Raw genomic sequence first — 15,398 nt, 5'->3', positions numbered from 1 at the left:
TCCAAATTACAATTTATTTGATTTCCAGCTGTGTTGCTGAAATTGCAGCAGAAATGCTCTGGGGTCAGCATCTCACAGAAAGCATTCAATAACTAGCTCTGGGTGAAGACCCAACTCACCTAAACACCCTCAAACACCAAATCTTTCTCCCTTGTTTGCCTTTTGTGACGATTCAGTTGCTGTAGATAATTCAGGTCAGCAGCAGGGCTTGTCTCACAGTCATGACAGATAATATTGCTTCTTGCTTCAGCCCTAGATTGCAGTTTTGATGCACAGTGTTACAGATCATCCATTATTCCTTTTGTGACTACTATCCTCTGAAAAATGTTTTAAAGCACTTCCTTGCTCAGAAGGCCTATAAAAGCACAACTGTTCTTTTTGATGTGTTCGTAACAAATCAGTCTTTGAAAATATGACTCTTTAATATATGAAATTATTTTAGAAAATGAAAAGGAGATTAAATCAAGTCTTCCAAAGGCTAGCAATTCTCCTGAGACCTCCAAATAATATAGTTTCTTGAGGTCTAAAATAAGCAATTCCATCACAGACATCTTGTGTGCAGATCACACAGGCAAGTAATCCTCATGTGGCACGTAAGCTGTCTCATCGTTGAGCTTGCAGTGGTAGCATGAATTTTGAGAATTGTTCTTCAGAAGAATTTCTTAATTTCTTCCTGAGAAAAAGTGCTAGATGTTGCCCCTACTGATAAAATTCACGTACTCATTTTAAAATATCATGTGTTGTTGGAAATGTCTTTTCGTTGCTTTATGGTATCAACAGAGTATCTCGACACATGAATGTGGCATGGCAAGCTGAGAGGATTAGTCATCTTCTTCGTGTGCTTTCCTAATGATTTAGCTTCTGGGGCTATGAGGCACAGATCCTCTTTATGGTTTCCTTCCAAGTAAATGCTAAGCTGGCTGTAACACCTGGAGCAAGTTGAGTATCATAAAACAGACTCCAAGTATTTCCTCGTACTTGAAAAGAGCTTATGCTCAGTATGCCGACCTGTGAGTACTTAGCTTTATTTTTCAGTGTGTGCAGAAAGCCTACTGAGAATGAGCTTCTCTAGTCATCCACAGCAAATCATTCCATCATTTATTCATATCATCCCTTGGGAAAGGGGATAATATTTTGTCTCAAGTGAGCAAACACAACAAACCAACAAAGTTTTTGGAGCAAAAGTGTTGGGCAGTTGTGGATGTAATTACAGAATTATTCTGGCTGGAAGGGACCCAAGGGTGGCTCTGGTCTGGCCTGTTGTCCAGTTGTGTCTTAAAAACCACCAAGATTTGGCACTTCTGTGTTAGTTAGCTTTTAAATTCAGAGGATTCAGTGATCAAAACTGACTGTATCCAAAATGCAACCAGAGTTTGGCCATTTCTAAGAATAGTTTTAATCTCAGTTTTAAAAATTGAATATTATTCAGTATTAACCTTGAGTTGAAATAAAACTTACTGAAAATTCTGGAAAAGACATTGAGACTTCCTGCTGCTCATCACTGTATTTTGTAGGATAAATTATGACAAACGTTTCACCTTGTCTTAATAAATGGATGCTCTCTGGATGTTATCAGGTGCATCTGTTCTACTCTCTGTCTGTGAAACTATATTTAGAAAATTAACCAGGAAGAGTCTATGGGACAGATGAGTTTATGAGAGTCTATGGGATATATACACATCTGACTGTACAGTCTACCTTTTCTCTCAGAATGATCAGATACCGATGATCATCTTGAGAGAAAAGGGAGATAGTACAGTTAGATGTATAGGAGAAAAACAAAATCAAATTAGGACCATTTTAAGTTCCCATATAATGTGGATTTTGTGAACTCTGTGCACGTGTGAGATAGAATGCAAGGTACTTGTATCAGTGGAGTAGAGATGTTTGTATTCAGGCTCTCTAGTGTTTCAGAATAAACAAGCAGCAGCCACGTGGTTCTTCCTGACACACAGATCTGCAGGTGTAGCTGGGACGCTTCTCACCTTATGCATTTGGATCAGTGATATTAATGGTCTGCAGAAGCCAATATAAGGCAACCAGTTTCTTTAGTTTCTTCTTGAGAAAAAATACTGATGCTGTTTTGATGAGAGAACAAGTGTTGATGATGCTACTGTGGTTTCCTGTAGGAGTAAGCCATTGTGAAGATCTTTTCATGCTGGGGACAAAACTTGCACTGTCCCCAACAAGGGGAGCAGGAAGCCCACCTTCATCAAGACATGGAGGTCTTCCTCATGACTGGGGGCTTCCTCGTTAAATGCCTCTGTTATGTCTCTGTTCTAATCTCAATAACAGTGATATATAACTAAATCACAGCTCGGGATAACAAACCTGAATATGTCAGATTTTCAGGTTAAATTCACAGACTAGAATGGATAGCACTAGCAGAATAATTAGTACTTCATTCCATAATTTATTATAGCCAATGGAACTTTAGAGGGATGAAGAACATACATATTTTTAATTTTTTTGTTGTTGTTTTGGTACATATGGTAAGTTTTAGTAATTCCAGTTATTTCAGTATGTCTAATAGGTTCATCTGCGTGGTTAGACTGAAGCATTCATTTCAATAATTACATTGTAGGTATTTTATAACCCTCCAGGTTGCTAAGCAGCTTAATACATGACATCAATTAGTCTTTGACTAGAATTCACAAAGTAATTTAAAAAAAGAAGTGAGCCTTTTACATGGGAAGCAAAGGCAGCATACCTGTTTGTAGGCAGCATAAAGGAGAATTTTGAAGGTCTCTTCTTTGTGTTCTGTGTGCTTTCTTCCTAGCAATGTGTGTTTTTAATCTAGACTTGCACTTGCAAGCTTTTTAAAATTAGACTAATTACAGCAGTGGTTATGTGGCATCTGTTTTTCCCAATTTAGTAGATTACGTGGCTTAAGTTTGCTGACTGTTGTTCCGACATGTAGAGCCTGTCAGATATCAAATCTTAACTTTCTTTCCTGGAAAGTGACTCCACAGCATGAAAGTGTGAATGTTTGTGTAGTAGACATGACAGTAAACATTCTTTAAGGTCAAAGTCAGTTAAGAGCATCCTCATTGCTGTCAGTGGGAAGGGTGATTGTCTGGGAAATATGCAGTTTTTTTCCTGCACAGGGCTGTTTGGTTACTAAATATGGGTATATTAGGAACAATATTAATGCCTGTAGTTTAGTTTTAATGCCTTTTTATATTAGCACTGTACACTCTCCACTATCGTGGCTTTACCTCTACCTATGTATCCACACCCCAAACCAGACTGGGGTTGCATTTGCACCTAAACCTCTTCTCAGAAAGAGGGTCTTGAAATCTGAGAAACTTGGATTTGCGTCCCTGCCCATCTGGAAACAGTGGGTTTCACTTTCAACAGGGCACTTGGACCCAGCTTCACAGGTAGAAGTGTTTGCTGGTCCAGTAGTATGTCCTTAGGAATGCTGGTAATGTAACCAAGGGCAGAGCTGGCAGATGCTGATATTGTGCCTTAATCTGCAAGACCAAGCACAAAGTACTCAATGGTGGATGAGACCACACACTCAAAAAGCCAGATGATGGTAGTGGTGGTGGGATACTCCTTTCAGTTGTGGTTATACAGAAAGAATAAAGCATTTAAGAGACCCTAATATGTGTTTTTAAAAAGAGGATGCTATTGTATTTCTGTCTGCATCAGGTCAAGCAGCCGGCCCGTTTGGTCAGAGCTGAATAATGATGGCAATCAGAACCTCCAGCTTCTCAGCTGCACGTGTCCCCATCCCAAGATGGCTTTTGCTGCCTATCAGATATGAGCAGAGCCTTGCTTTTCAGGCTTCTGCAACGCCTATGAAGCATAATGAAACCTTTTTATCAAATTCCGTTGGAATTAATTGATTCTTTTATTGATTGCTGCAATGAATGTGAAGTTTGCATTTAAGGAGGTCCAGCACAGGGTCCTCTGCAGTTACTGAGCATCGCAAAGAGTTAGTTCAGATAATACCTCCAGCAGGGAGGTGCTTTGATACTCAGCTTAGTTTCAAAAGTTCCCGGGCATGCCAGGCCCACTTGCAGTTGCTTCCCCATTCTCTATTTATCTTGGGTGCAGGCCTGTTTCTGTTCACTGGTTTCACCAGCAAGGAAGGTGATGAAGCAGAGAGAATGCATGTTATATTTTCAGATAGCTGCATCAAGAAGGATATTAGGAAACCTTTTAATCATGAGAATAGTGTAGCTGTGTAATGATGTGTGGAGAAACTGTAGCTTGTCCATTACTGGAGATCTATAAAAGACAGGCAGGCAGATCTTTGTCAAGAACTGAGGCTGCCTTAGTAATGGGAATGAACTGGCTGGCATCTGTGTTCTTGGTTTTCTGTGAGTTTATTGACACTTTGAATCCTTCAGAGGAGGATTTCTTTAAGTGTACAAACAGAATGGGACTCCCTTAACTCTCCTTTAAGCTTTTCTTTTTTGTGTTACTGTGATATGCCAGTGTCACTGCAGTAAGGGCTGCTGCAGGTTGTGCTTGCAGGAGAATCCAAACTCCAGGAAAAAGTAAAAGACAACTGCAATTACTCATCTCCTTGAAAATGGTGACAGCATAGTACAAATGCTGTAATGATGCTTTGGACTAAATAATCTTGAAAAATGACAAAAACTTAAGAGGAAGAAACAGCAAAAATTGCAATGAACTCAGAGTAAAAGAAAGCAAACCTAAAAATATTCTGTTGGAGAAAGGAAAGGCTAACTGAGAACAACTGAGGAGGGAGAAAAGATCACTTATTTTCTTCAGTTCAAAAGGATCAGAAAGTGTTAAACTCTGACACATCAGAAGGAACCTTGTGAATTTCAGAACAACTTGAGCAAGAATCAAGCATCCACAGAAATTTGAGGAATCTCTAACCTGAAGGCCTTCAAGGTTATATTAGTCATCCTTCTGTAAGCTTATTACTATTTCATATATTCCTTCTTTTATGGATGATGAGAGGAAACAGATTATTTTCCCTTTGGCAATAGTGACTCATTACCAAAACAAACCCCAAATATAACCAGAGGAACCTATAGATTCTTGGCTGGTTTAAGGTACAAGCCATCAAATATCACTTACTTACTTCCACATTAGTATTTTCTAATTGTACTAGAGTGTCTCTCACATGTACAGTACTCAGTTACCACTGAAGGCTTCCAGTGGATTTCATGCTTCTCAATAGGGTATTCAATGATGAATTCTAACTCACATCTATTTCTGTTTTAAATTTAACTGACTTCACCCTTCAGCCATCAGGTACTTTATTTCTTGCAAATTTTTGTTTATTTAATCTTCTGTTGAACAGAACAGACTGGAGGTTTTAATATATTTTTAATTGCTGGCTGAAGAGTTCATGTGAATGTATTTCAAGTAGTGGAGTTTCTGTAAGTCACTCGCAACCATAAGGAGTTCATCATTCCATAGGATATTTATTCCAGTCTTTAATTTAATGAAGAACTTCTTAAACAGAAGAATGATAAATGTCTTAATAACATATAAAACAAATATGCTTGCTTGTCCATAAGCCTTCTGCTTTCTCTTTCTCACAAGCACATATATTTCCAAAGCACTCAAGATGAACAAAACCCAAATCTTGTAAATGTGTGCATAGACAAACGGATACAGGCACACCCTTATTAATTTAGCCAGATTTTTTTTGTGGATATTGTTTGGCATCACCTTCTTAGATTTTCTGTTTCATTTTCTGTTGCTGGAAGCAAAATCTGACTCCTGACTTTGCTGGAGCTTGTGGTTCAGAAATCTGTTTTAAAGAGTGAGTGATGGCTGGTAGAAATTGGGATGCTGAGGAGGTGCTGGAGGGTGGAGAACAGGGACACTTGGTATGTGTATGTGGAAATAGGTGCAATGAGCTGAAGCAGGCAGAGGGGACAACAAACTACAGCGGCAGGAAAGCCCAATCTAAAAGGCTTGAAAACCTTTGGTGCAATAGAATAGGCTTGTGTTAAGCTGTTGTTATTCAATAAGTTTGCAGGGACAGACTTCTGTAACCCGATGGTGTAGCAGGACCATAAATTACATGTTATCTAGAAAAAGGTGCTGTTTATCTTTTGTAATGCATCATGTAAATGCCAAGAATTACTAAGCATTAATAATTAGAAGTTAATTTCATGACATGTTATTTTCATTACATGTTGATGCATTTTTATTTCATAGTTCAGTTTGCTCTAGTAGGTTATTATGAGGCACTTAAAGACTACATGGTAAATGAGTATTATGCTGCAGGATAGCATAGCAGATTTGTGTTGTAATAATTTCTCTTTCTAGCAGACTGTGCAGTGTCTTTTTTTGGTATCAAAGTCATGCTGTGTATTATTGCTATGTATTTTATTGGAATTGGAATCTTAGCATGGATATACTAAACTACATTGTGGCATAACGTGCTTTCCTTTCCCATTCACGCACTGGAAACAGGTGTAAGCCAGAGAGGAAATAAGGAAATTAGACATTTTTATCTGCCGTGGATATTCTTGGGATTTCATACTTGGTTCTGTAAACATCTCTCGTGTTGCTCACCCTGTTGCCCCACATGCATCCCCCTTCTCCCTGCGTTATGGTGATGGCAGCTGGTTGAGGTTATGTGTGCCTCTGGTTTGTACCCTTCTTTGCTAGCCCCTGTGTCATCCTCATTCCGCTGGCCTTCAGGCTGGTGACTGTGCTTTAGCAAGGGGATGCCTCTGCCTGGCTGCTCCATCTCAGCAACCAACCTGACTGCCCAGAGCCTTCCTTTTCTACCTTTCTGCCCTGCAGAGACCGGCTGCATCTTTGCTGCTCCTCTGGTTCCCTCCCTATCCCATCAGTAATTTTCCAGAACATCTCATCTTCAGGCTTTCCTCCTAATTGAAATGTTTCCAATAACAAGGGATCGCAGAGGAATATCCAGTTACGATTACAGGTCCACTAAGTGGAAAGCTGATTTTACTCCCAGCTGGGGTTTGACTTTTACTTTTGGCAAGGAAAGAGAGAGTTTTGAAATCATTAGAAGTGTTGGGGAAGTGATCGATGGAATCTCCCTGCATGGTTGTACCTAGAAAATTATGTAGCTCGCTATCGAAATGACAAAGAACTGAATTGCTGCTGTGGTTTCCTAGGAAAAAGAAGGGACTTAAATGAGGTTCATTTAGAAATGTATGGAATCTCTTTTTCATCTTGCTAGGCCTACATGCAGCCCCTGAGCACTGCAGGGATTTTTCCCCTCTTTTATTTCTGCCACAGGAGAAAATTGTGTTACCCCAAAATGGGATACAAAGGCATCATTCTCTTGCAGCCTTTTTGCAGCAAGACTGAGGCAACAATAGTAATAAACTGTGAGATGTTTTGCAGCTCTCTGGCAGAGCAATAGTATAGAGTATCTCATTTTTGCAGAGACTAATAAATGTCACTGTGCAGTTTGAATGTTTTGTCCAGTTATAAAAAAACAGCTTTATTTTACAAAGTCGTAATAGTTGTATCTATCCTCCATCATCTATTTTTTTGCTTTGTTTCCATGAAATTGGAAATTGGGGCACGTTGATAAAGCAGATATATATTGTGCTATGGGTTACAGAGATGAACACTCAGACCTTAGTGAAGACTTACATAAAAAGCTTAAGTTGTAGATAGGTGCTTGGCTCTTCAGGCTGGGGAACCAAACAACTGACAAAAATTATCTCTGTAATTCCTGTCCACTTCACCGGTAATGGAAAATGATGTGCTTTTAATGATGGATGAACAAGTCACTGGATTTGGGGCAGGTTTCAATAATATCTGAGAAATTGGTGGAAAGTTTTGGGGCTGACCTGTCACACCCCATCAGTGCCCCTCCTATAAGGTGTACGTTTTCACAGGAAGGTTCAGCCAAAAGGTGGTAGCTTATTCTGAGCCATAGCAAACATTAGGAAAACCTTTAAAATAAATAAAAATCATATTAATATGTTTGTTCTCAGAAAATGAACAGTTAATAGCATGAGCAAAGAAGGATATGAAGGGGATTATATAGTAAATAGAGAGTGTGTGACAAAAGATCAATTTTAAATATTTATTATGAAGAGCTGCCTATGTCCTCTGTAGTTGTGGCTGGGAAGGACCTTTACAATGAAGAAACCCTTGGCATCGGGTGCTGATGTTTGCCTAACCTTTTTGCACAAGGGCAGTAAAATGAGGACATGGCTGTAGGTGTGCAGCTCGTTGCAGCCCTTCATAGTCAGATTGTGGGCAGTTTCTGAGCTGGTGGGTAGAGGTCTAATTCTTGTGGCCTGGTGTGGGAGGGCAGCGTCAGTGCTTCCGTTGGCAGATGTTGATGCTGAGGGGCAGAGGCTGATGCTGAGATGACAGGAAAAGAGGTCAAGTAGGTGGGTGGACATCACATCCCCCAAACAGTGAGTGCTTTTACTAGCTGGCTTCTGAAGTGGGGAACTCAAAGACTTTGAATCTTCATGTGTCTTCTTCATATTAGCTTTTTACTTACATTAGGGTAAAAGGCGTCTGAAAGAAGTAAAGTACAAATTGTTACTAGCTACAAATTGAGTAAACTTTGATTTTCTTTCATTTTTAGACTCATTAAAATATCTTGAAAAATAACCTGCTTGGGTCTGTGGCCCGCATGGAGCTCAGTATCACATGGGATACAAGTGCTAAAAGGCTTGTAGCCTTAGTTCAGATTGCTTACTAGTATGATGCAAAGACCCTATACGTGTGTTTATTTTCCCCTTCTCAGAAACTAATTTATTTCTGCCTGTGAAGTATTACTTCTGAGTCATTATACTTGTTACTGGAAGCTCTCCTGCACTTCTGCTCTGTTTCTTCCTTATTTTTACACTTGAGATTTTCCTTATTGTGCATCGAGAATCATTTACCCAGCAAGATTGTCTTTTGTTTTTCCTTATTATTTCCTTTCAGTGTAATAAAACCCATTGACTTTTTCTGTTATGCAGTACAAGAATTTCAATAACAAAGATGTGCACAAAAGCCCATACATGGATTCCCTCAGTCAGGCTATTTTAAGCTTTTGCAAATACATCTGATGTTTAAAGTAACTATAGTGCACTTGTATTAAGGGAAGTGGCTAAAGTTCCCCTCAAAGACGAGAAAATGGAATGTAGGCTCTCAGAAGGTTAGATATGAGAAAAAAATGCATTTAATTAGAAGCAACTTCCTTTAAGTATAAAATCCAAGGATCTCTTAACTTTTTTATGAGGAGGTAGTGAATGTGTGAGGGTTGGGCTTGAAATTGTGGTTCATGTCTGAAAATGTCTCTATTTTTTACTTAGGAAATAGTTTTCATACCTCATATTTTAGTGCTCTATCCTTCTTCATTGTCCTGCACCTTCAGCAGAACCTTAAATTATGTCTGAAACTGAAGAAGGACACGGGGTAAAGGACACAAACTCATCCAGTTGTTTCAGTGGGTTATATTAATTTGAAGCAAAGTAAGTAAAGTCAAATGTCTACATGAATAACTGTTTTGCTGATGATCATTCTGGTAAGACATCTAACCATTATAATTTGACCTCATCCCTTCAAAATCTGGTTTGTCCCCCATCTCATGACTCTAATCTTCATGGCAACTTCCGAATGCAAGCATCTTTTACCAGTGCCAAAGGGGCTGGGACATTGCAAGTTGAGAATACGGAATCAAATTTTGGCATTTGCTGGGAAAAGCCAAAAGTTCTGTTTTAAAAATATTAATTTCTTAAGCTTGCCAAATCTGATTCAGAATTTGTTCATTATTTGCTCATTTATTTTTCTGTATCTGCCCTAGAATAGCTATTTTCCTGGTTTCAGTATCAGAGTCCTGCTTAGAATTTGACCTTTGCTACAGAGTGAGTTAAGTCAGTAAGCAGCCATCGTTAAATAGCACATGATGATATTCTACTTTACTACTTTTATATTTTTCCAGGCTACAGTGTTCACAGCATGTAAGCTATAAGCAGGAAGACTGTTCTCAGCTAGCAGACTTTCAAAGTGGCAAATTGTTAATTTTTTTAAGTCAAAACCAGAAATCTGATCATTCCAATGACAGGTCTTTTATTTGTTTCAGTTTACTTTTTAGCCTGAAAAAAAATTAATTCTTTTGTTTATTGATTCTGGGCACTTTAAGTAAGTTCATAATGGTAAAAATTAAGTATTCTTTACCATATTATTGAAAGGGAGATGGAGGAAATGCCTGTACATTCTGCCTAATGTGTATAGCAGCCCTACACAGGCTGGGAATATGTTTGTTAACCTCTTTGCTTAAGAAAATGTGGCTGGGCTGCACGTACTTATTCATACAACTCACTTATGCAGCTACATCTCATCTTCAAAGTCAGGTTTGATTGCTTGCCGCGCCTGGGATCTGATTTGGGGGAATTGCCCGAGTCCTTCAACTCTGATTATTTTTTGTGGCAATCACATGTGTGTCTCAGGTGAATAGTTTCCTGGTTTTCCTTTTTATGACAAATACAGAGCCTTGATCAGCTGCAGAAAAGAGAAGATAAAAATGAGTAATTCAAGATTCAGCTGGCAGGAGATTTCCGGAAGCGCTGTGTTTTAAATAGCCTCCTTCGAAAGCTGGTATGAAAATAGAAGGTGATGAGTTTAGAAGTTTATGCTTAACTTCTAAATATCCCCTGTAGCAATAACCCTCACCAGCCTTGAAAAATCCAGTGTAAATCCTGCTTTGGAGAGGCTTTATTAGCCTGCTGACTGGCTAGGAACAGGCTTTACGTAGCCAAGGTGCTTTCCTCAGGAAAATTAATGTGTGTCTGCTGTTCCCTTGCTCTCCCCTGTGCAGCTGGGAAGGCAGGTGACCTTCCGTAACCTGTGGAAAGCCTGGCCTTTTGAGGACCTTCTCCTGCATACCTGACCTTGACTCCAAATGAATATCTATGAGCCTATCAAGAGAGAGCCGTTATTATTCAGGAAACCACCTGAAACTTTGGGCAACTTTGAACCTTGGATGTTCCTGCAGGAGGCCCTACTGAAGAAACGTTAGGGGAAAACAGCTACAAAGCACGGACTGCTGTAGCGCTTCATTCTGTCTTCCTTCTAACCTTTTGGTTTCTAACCTTGTATGTAAAGCCTGGCTTCAGGTGTTGCTAAAGAAATGTTTTCCTAGCTCTGGCAAGCTGTCGTGGATGGAGTGATGCACTTCACTTGTAGAGAGAAGCAGCAGTACATTTACTGATATCAAGCAGAGATTTAATGAAGTTTGGTGGTAAATGCGACAATGTTTTAACAAGATTTTATGACAGGGCACATTTGGTTATTTACTGCACAGAGGACAGGGTCAGACAAGCTGCCAGGGAGACCCTCCCATTGAGTCATGAGGCTCAGAAAGGACCCCTTTGCTTTCTAAACTCCTTCTCAGAGAGGAGTCGAGGTGCAGCTAGATCCAATCCTAGTCCTAAACTTGGTCAACTTGTCTTATGTCTAAGGGATTATATATGCGCAATCAATCCTTTTTATCACTTAGCTAAGATTTCAAAGTTTAGCATGCTATTAGTCGCTTACCGAGGATCTGTTGCAGCAACAAATCTCTGAACCTCGAGAAGTAACCTTGAGGGGCCTCCCTAGTCAAGCATTGTGCTTGGGTGGGTGCATTGCTTGTTCGCCCTCTCCTCTTGTGTTGTTATCTGTCTCCCCAAAACCACTCTGAGCCAGATGCCACCATCACGACTAGACGCACCCACTGTGACCACCACAGGTGGTTATCACTGGGCAGGATTACAGGAGATAAAGGTCAGGTTGGGGGCCAGAGGGGAGCACACTGTGACACAAGCCCATCTGGTGTTGGAGGAGGAGCTCCTCAGTGAAGGTGGCAGGTTCTTCTGAACCTGAGCAGTATGTGCAGGCCGTCTGAATGAGTTATGAAAGGCTTATGAATATGAGTGTCTCTCCTGTGTGTGTAAATCAATAACCAGCTTTAAGGAAATAATGACTGAAGACTAGCTGGTGATAAAAGGGCATTTTGTTATTGCCCTGCAGTCTTTCTGTCCGGGAATTAGGGCTCCATTGGGCTAATCCTGCTGAACACAAGGAGTGCAAAGTCCCACAATCCCATTTGAAGGATGTATAACAAAATTTAATTTTTAGCTTATTCTCTGTGGAACTTCAGTTGGAAGTAGTCCTTGGGGGCTACTTCTAAAGGGATCTGCAGAAATTAAGGAGAGCAAGTTTATTACCAATAAATGTAAGTACATTATGTAAAATAATTGCAAATATAGTATGCGCTCATGATAGTGTTCAGTTCAATCAGAAAAGGTTTAAGGAGACATGAATCAAAGAAGATAATAAATGCTAATTTAGATAATGGGCAGCAAAGAAACAAACAGGAATAAGAAAGGTGGGATAAAGCTGTGACTGCGCCACTGAGAGACACAGGTAACTTGTGGCATCTGATTAACAGGCGTATTCGTACTAGGAATTAATGGTTCATTTTCATCACAGAGAAGATTTGGTTCAATGAAGATTTCAAAAAGGGAAAAACATGATTCCATATTGGAGCTGTACCATTCAGCTGAACAACAATTTCAAATGCAGAAGATGCAGATGCAAAATTTGAATTCTTAAAATGACAGAATGATTTATGAGGCACTGTGAAATTATTTTTTCCTGTCTACTAAATCCATTTGCTTCTGGCTCTGTATAAGCTCAAAAGTCATTTCTGTTTCCATGCTGGAATATTTCCACCCCCCATCACCCGTGCTCTCATTGACTTGTGATTGTCAGGTTGCTCAGGAGTTCGTGCTTCTAGGATTTAACAAAAAAAAGAATTTATGATCTCAAGAGTCCATAGTCAATATCAGAGGATGCACTTTCTAGCTTTTCCTATTATGGACAGGAGTGGAAGGGATGAACTCGGTAATGAATTATCCACGGAAAACACTGTGACTAGGCAGGCTGGCAATAAGCCATGGTATTAAAAAGCAGCTACAGAAAAGGTTTTTTTTTTCTTTTTTTTTCTTTCTTGTTCCACACACAAATTCATATTCTTCTTCCACACCGTATGTGACATATACTGAGCAAGTTAAACATAAAAATAGTCCTAGGAATTGCGTGCACCCTGAGCCCCCAATATTGTAATTATCAAATGTTTTTCAAAACTGTACTATTGAAATGTAACTGAAAGCTATTAAATGATCTAATAATGACCAGGCAAGAAATACTTAATATTTCAGTGAAGTGCAACTCCTACTAGTTGGCTGGAGCCTTTATAATCAGTTTATAGATTAACATCTTTGTGTCTATACTCCTTTTTTGCAGTGAAGTAAAATCCAAAACATTCAAATATGGTCTGTGCTTTGTTTTCAGTTAATACTTACACTAGTTTCTAGCATGAAAGAAGTGCGTTTTACAGATGTATTTCCTGGCTGTAAGCTCTCATAACCTTAGAAATTATGCAAATGTCTGCCATTGTGTTTTTTTTCCCTTGTTTATTTTGCAAATCTCAAAGCTTGTAACTACTGTGCTGCAGATGCCCCTGGCTATGGCAGGTTCCTCGCGTGTTGTGTTACAGGTGCACGGCATTGCAAAAGCACACCTCACTTTTCCAGCCTAGAAACGGAGAGGCAGCATGCAGAGCAACCTGGTGAAACATCTGCCTGGTTGCCAGAAATCTGCCGGCGGTGGGCTCGGCGGAGCTGTGCACGTAGCAGGAGCCCTGCTGCCACCTGCTCTCCTCGCACCCGCCGTGCCTGAACTCACTCAGATGCTTGTCTCCCGGCATCACCCAGATTGCAGATCTGCGCGCCGCTGCCAGGAACCTGCTTTTCCATCCATGGGCCACAGGCAGTGTTGGAAGAACTAGAGATTCATGCATTTTTATGAACTTCTAAGCACTGTGATTTGCAGTGACTGCCAGCACTTACTGTACTTGGTTAAAAATTGCTCCATACCAGCTGTTTTTCTCTTCCAAACCATTCCTGATGTTGCTTTTCTTCCAAATTTTGTCCCTTTTGTAATGACCATCTCCTTTGTTTTCTATTCGCAGAGTGGTTTACAGACCTACTGCTTCCTAGTGTTTGCTGCCATCTGCTTTGCGGGAGCTACCTACCTGTTTTTTGTCCTGCCTGAAACAAAAAATAAGACTTTTCACGAGATCAGCCAGGCATTTGCCAAAAGGAATAAAGTGTCTTTAGAAATGCAAGAAATGAACCACTACTCGGGGGAAAGGAAATCGAGTGCAGAACAAGAATCAAACTTCACGTCTTCGGTGGACAATGGGGAAACCAAAAAAGGGATCGTGTAAACCCAGGATGCTCTTTCAGGGGATGGGGGAAAACATGCATTTTTTCATTCAGTACGTTTATAGCAATGCACAACTTGTATTTTTCAGTGACAGCATGAACTGCTTCCCCCTTGAATATGTTTTAAGTGAGTACAGGTGAATTTGTTAGCAGCTCAGGTGATGGTTGAGGAAATGAGAGGCAGGAGTGGTGGCACCTGATTATATAAATAAGAGCCAGAGTTTTCTTGGGCACCTGTGAAATAGGTGCTGTGGTGGGGAATATAGACTTGGAGAAGTAAAGTGGTGGTGGAGAGCTGGGGTTGTGAGGAGCAGCTGGCTGAGCACTCCGGTGTGCTCACGGGGAGGTGTGCGTGTGGTCACTGGCGGGGAGGAGGAGGAGGAGGAGGAGGAGGAGGAGGTGGTGGCAGCAGGGAAAAGAGAAGAGATCCCAGCAGGGGTCTGCTAAGAATTGATGCAAGCACACCTGAAATGGTACCAGCTTGCATTTCTCCACGTTTCCCAATACGTCATTAAAGTTGCAGGTGAGAACTGAGGACTTCAAAGAAGGCTCGTGACACGCCCCTGACCTCTCATTCCTTTTCCAGCTGTTTTGACTTTCAGTTGCTTTGTCTCAGCATCTCCAGCTTCTCATAAATGGGGAGCTCTGGGTCCTGATGAGTTTTCTTGTCTCTCTTGCAAATCCTGATCGACTAGTAATAGACTTGCCTCTAGTTTCTGGGTTTGCTGATACTGCATTTCTGTGGAGATATATATATTTTTTTTTTTTAATTCTATTTTTCAAGAATAGCTATAGAAGCTTTAATATGAAAAGAAAACTAAACCTCATGGCGAAGTGAGAGGACTCTGATGGTAAATGTAGGGTGTAGCACTGAAAAAAATAATCAAACACCAAGTTTTCCAAGGGTTGAGATTTTTTTATTGGGTTTTGGCTTTTCTTTTCAAGTTCCTTTTAAAACAAGTCTTAGGAGCCAAAATTTCCTTGAGACCCAAGAAGTGTCATTTCTTAACACTCAGATCTCTCCAAAGGAATTTGGGTGCCTTTTTCTTACTTAAACACTAATTTTCATTTGGGCATTAGATTCTGAAGCTCCAGGCCTAGTTCACATTAATAAGTTTCTAAGCTATTTAATGCTTTGTAAAACTATCCTCAGAGTCTGCTTAATTTTGAGCAGGCTGTTGGGGGTTA

The 15,398-nt window shown here is 40.1% G+C and overlaps 1 protein-coding gene across 3 annotated transcripts in view; it reads left to right on the top strand.

Moving 5' to 3' along the window:
* The window catches only part of SLC2A9 (solute carrier family 2 member 9), a 106,069-nt gene extending 91,857 nt beyond the window's left edge, over positions 1-14,212 (top strand). For all 3 annotated transcript variants that reach the window (XM_074147207.1, XM_074147206.1, XM_074147205.1), the window contains exon 12: positions 13,955-14,212. In XM_074147207.1, coding sequence (XP_074003308.1) covers positions 13,955-14,212 — 258 coding nt within the window. The remainder of the gene's footprint in view (positions 1-13,954) is intronic.
* The last annotated feature ends 1,186 nt before the right edge of the window (positions 14,213-15,398 follow it).

The sequence above is a fragment of the Numenius arquata genome, chromosome 5 (genome assembly GCF_964106895.1).
Source record: "Numenius arquata chromosome 5, bNumArq3.hap1.1, whole genome shotgun sequence".
Classification (NCBI taxonomy): domain Eukaryota; kingdom Metazoa; phylum Chordata; class Aves; order Charadriiformes; family Scolopacidae; genus Numenius; species Numenius arquata.
The sequence above is the reverse complement of the archived record's forward strand: the minus strand, read 5'-3'. Positions and strand labels throughout refer to the sequence as shown.